Genomic DNA, 3481 nt, shown 5'->3' on the forward strand with positions numbered 1-3481 from the left:
CCATGCCCGCTGTGCGCCAAGGTCCAGGCTGAGGAGGAGGTCTAGAGCCCCCGGCTGTCCAGTCTCCCACCAGGCTGCGGGGTACCAGCTGCCGCACCCCTCCTACCAAGTAGGGGAAGAACAGGGCCTCACTCCTATAGGTCCCGGAATTGGGGGGAACAGAAAGCTGGTTCCTCCCACGACGCACCCATCCCCAAAGGCTTGTCTGGGACTCTTGCTCCCCAAGACCCCTTTCTTTGGCTTCCTGCCTGGGCGCATCTGGGAAGCGGACCCCTGCCCGGACGCGCCCCGCCCCCGGCCCCCGCCCCGACGACGTCGCATTAGCATGAGCGACGCCAGTGGCCCGGGCATCACTCGGAGGCCGAGACTCACCGCGTCATAGCCCCAAGTGGAGGGAGAAAAAAAAAAAAAAAAGAGGCGGCGGAGGAAGAGGCAAGAGCGGACGCGCGGGGAGGGGAGCGCGGCGGCGGGGCTGGAAAGACGGCGGGCGGTGGCAGCATGCCCCTGGGCGGGCGCACACGGCCTCTCTGCGCAGCAGGGGCTGCTCCTACGCTCTCTGGGCACCGCGCGTCCAGTCTCCCGCCTCAGCGCCTCGGCTTGCTCGCCTCCGCAGTTGCACCTGCAACAGAGGCAACTGGTCCCTGGAGCAGCTAAGAGCAGCGGCACCGTGCGGGACAGTTCTTGCTTTTCTCTGAGCTCGGGGACATGAGCCCCACAGCCACCTGAAGCACAGGGGGCGCCACGCGGCTAGGACCGCGCCCCCGAAGTCCTGTCCCCCTAGCCTCCACACTGCGGGACGCCGGCAGCCGACTCCGGCGGAGGCATCTTCGGAAGAGCAGCGGGTGGGGGCATGGAACCCACCACGCCAACCAGTCAGGCCCGGGCGGCGGCCACCAAGCTGTCGGAAGCGGTGGGAGCCGCGCTACAAGAGCCCCAGAGGCAGCGGCGCCTGGTGCTGGTCATCGTGTGCGTTGCACTGTTACTGGACAACATGTTGTACATGGTCATCGTGCCCATTGTTCCCGACTATATCGCCCACATGCGAGGGGGCAGCGAGAGCCCTACGCTGGTCTCTGAGGTGTGGGAACCCACCCTGCCGCCACCCACTCAGGCTAATGCCAGCGCCTACTTGGCCAACACCTCGGCGTCCCCGACGGTTGCCGGGTCTGGTCGGTCAATCCTGAGGCCTCGCTACCCCACAGAAAGTGAAGATGTGAAGATAGGGGTGTTGTTTGCCTCTAAGGCCATCCTGCAGCTTCTGGTGAACCCCTTGAGCGGGCCTTTCATTGATCGCATGAGCTACGACGTGCCGCTGCTTATTGGCCTGGGCGTCATGTTCGCCTCTACGGTCATGTTTGCCTTTGCAGAGGACTATGCCACTCTCTTCGCTGCGCGCAGTCTACAAGGCCTGGGCTCAGCCTTCGCGGACACGTCTGGCATCGCCATGATCGCTGACAAGTATCCGGAGGAGCCTGAGCGCAGTCGTGCCCTGGGCGTGGCACTGGCCTTCATCAGCTTTGGAAGTCTGGTGGCGCCACCCTTTGGGGGCATCCTCTACGAGTTCGCCGGCAAACGTGTGCCCTTTCTAGTGCTCGCTGCCGTGTCGCTCTTCGACGCGCTCCTGCTGCTGGCGGTTGCTAAGCCCTTCTCGGCTGCGGCTCGGGCGCGGGCCAACCTGCCTGTGGGCACACCTATCCATCGCCTCATGCTGGACCCTTACATCGCTGTGGTAGCCGGCGCGCTCACGACCTGTAACATTCCCCTTGCGTTCCTCGAGCCCACCATAGCCACGTGGATGAAGCACACAATGGCGGCATCCGAGTGGGAGATGGGCATGGCTTGGCTGCCGGCTTTCGTTCCGCACGTGTTAGGCGTCTATCTCACCGTGCGCCTAGCGGCGCGCTATCCACACCTGCAGTGGCTGTATGGCGCTCTCGGGCTGGCGGTGATTGGAGTGAGTTCGTGCGTCGTGCCTGCCTGCCGCTCTTTCGCGCCGCTAGTGGTCTCGCTCTGCGGCCTCTGCTTCGGCATCGCGTTAGTGGACACGGCGCTGCTACCCACGCTCGCCTTCCTGGTGGACGTGCGCCACGTATCAGTCTATGGCAGCGTCTATGCTATAGCTGACATCTCCTATTCTGTGGCCTACGCACTAGGGCCCATAGTGGCAGGCCATATCGTCCACTCCCTTGGTTTTGAGCAGCTCAGCCTTGGCATGGGCCTGGCCAACCTGCTCTACGCACCGGTCCTACTGCTCTTGCGTAACGTGGGTCTCCTTACACGCTCGCGTTCCGAACGCGATGTGCTGCTTGATGAACCCCCGCAGGGTCTGTACGATGCGGTGCGCCTGCGTGAGCGTTCGGTGCAGGGCACCGACGGCGGTGAACCTTGCAGCCCGCCTGGCCCTTTTGATGGATGCGAGGACGACTACAGCTACTACACCCGCAGCTAGCAGACCTGCTTCCCCAGGCCACCTACCCTCCCCGTTTAGGTCAAGGTGGTCATTCTGCAAGAGCACTGGCCAACTATGTCTTGGGGCCCACCTCCTCCAGCAAGTACTCTAGTACCCTCCCCAGTCTTGAATTCCCTTGCTGGAGTCCCTTCTCGGTGTCCCATCTCAATCTAACCCCCTCCCCATCACAATCTCTTATCCGTTGAGGGAATAAAGCGGGGGGGGGGGGGCATGAGAAGCTAGCTATTGGCCTCCTGGCAGAGGTGAAGAGGTGTGCGGGCGAAAACCGACCACTGACCCAGCGCCCCAAAATATTCATTCAACTGTTTGTCCTTCCTGTGGATCTTTCCAGTGCCAAACTTGGTCTGCTGCACCCCGGTGCTTCCGGCCTGAATTAATAAACCATATCTGTCCGAGGCGGCTGTCTCTTTACTGATGAGGGGTGGGTGGTGCGGTACAAAACCTGAGGAGAGAGAAGGCTGGCCTGGGTTTCACGTGTTCAATCCAGGCCTGAGGAGAAATGAGAGCCCATAGGCTCCTTTGCTGCCTAGTAAAAGAAAACAAACTCAAATAGGGCTCTTCTCGTAGATACCTAGAAACACACACACACACACACACACACACACACACACACACACCACTCGCCATATCCCTCCTTTCCCAGCTCAGTGCAGCACCTGGAGGTTCCACCCGAGGGAGCCTGAGAATGTGTCTGGCCCTGGAGGACGCCTGGCACCAGGAGCTCTCAGTTCCTGAGCTGGGTTTTCCTATACACTGGGATCTCATCTTGTCAAGCAGGGAGCAAGAGGGAGCTATTTTCTGCAGAGAAGGGGAGGCAGTCCCCAGGGTTCAGGGCTCCAGCCTGAGGTCGGTGTTCCTTAAGGAGCTAGGTTCTATTATCTGAGGAATGGGAGAAGGGTTGCCCGTGGGTCTGACTTTTCTCAGTTGCGCCAGTTTGAACAGAGAAGGAAGGAATGGGGATGTGGGAACCAGTGCCAATCTCTAGCCTGCCCTGTCCCGAATTAAAGTGGT

At 61.2% G+C, this 3481-nt stretch overlaps 1 protein-coding gene across 1 annotated transcript; it reads left to right on the forward strand.

The window, feature by feature from the left end:
* Positions 1-850: 850 nt before the first annotated feature.
* Positions 851-2449, forward strand: Slc18a3 (solute carrier family 18 member A3). The gene has a single exon (XM_050140597.1). It carries the CDS (start codon positions 851-853, stop codon positions 2447-2449), a length of 1599 nt encoding a protein of 532 aa, XP_049996554.1.
* Positions 2450-3481: the final 1032 nt, after the last annotated feature.

This window comes from Alexandromys fortis, unplaced genomic scaffold (assembly GCF_014885135.2).
Source record: "Alexandromys fortis isolate MF-2015 unplaced genomic scaffold, M_Fortis_MF-2015_v1.1 scaffold_46, whole genome shotgun sequence".
Lineage (NCBI taxonomy): Eukaryota > Metazoa > Chordata > Mammalia > Rodentia > Cricetidae > Alexandromys > Alexandromys fortis.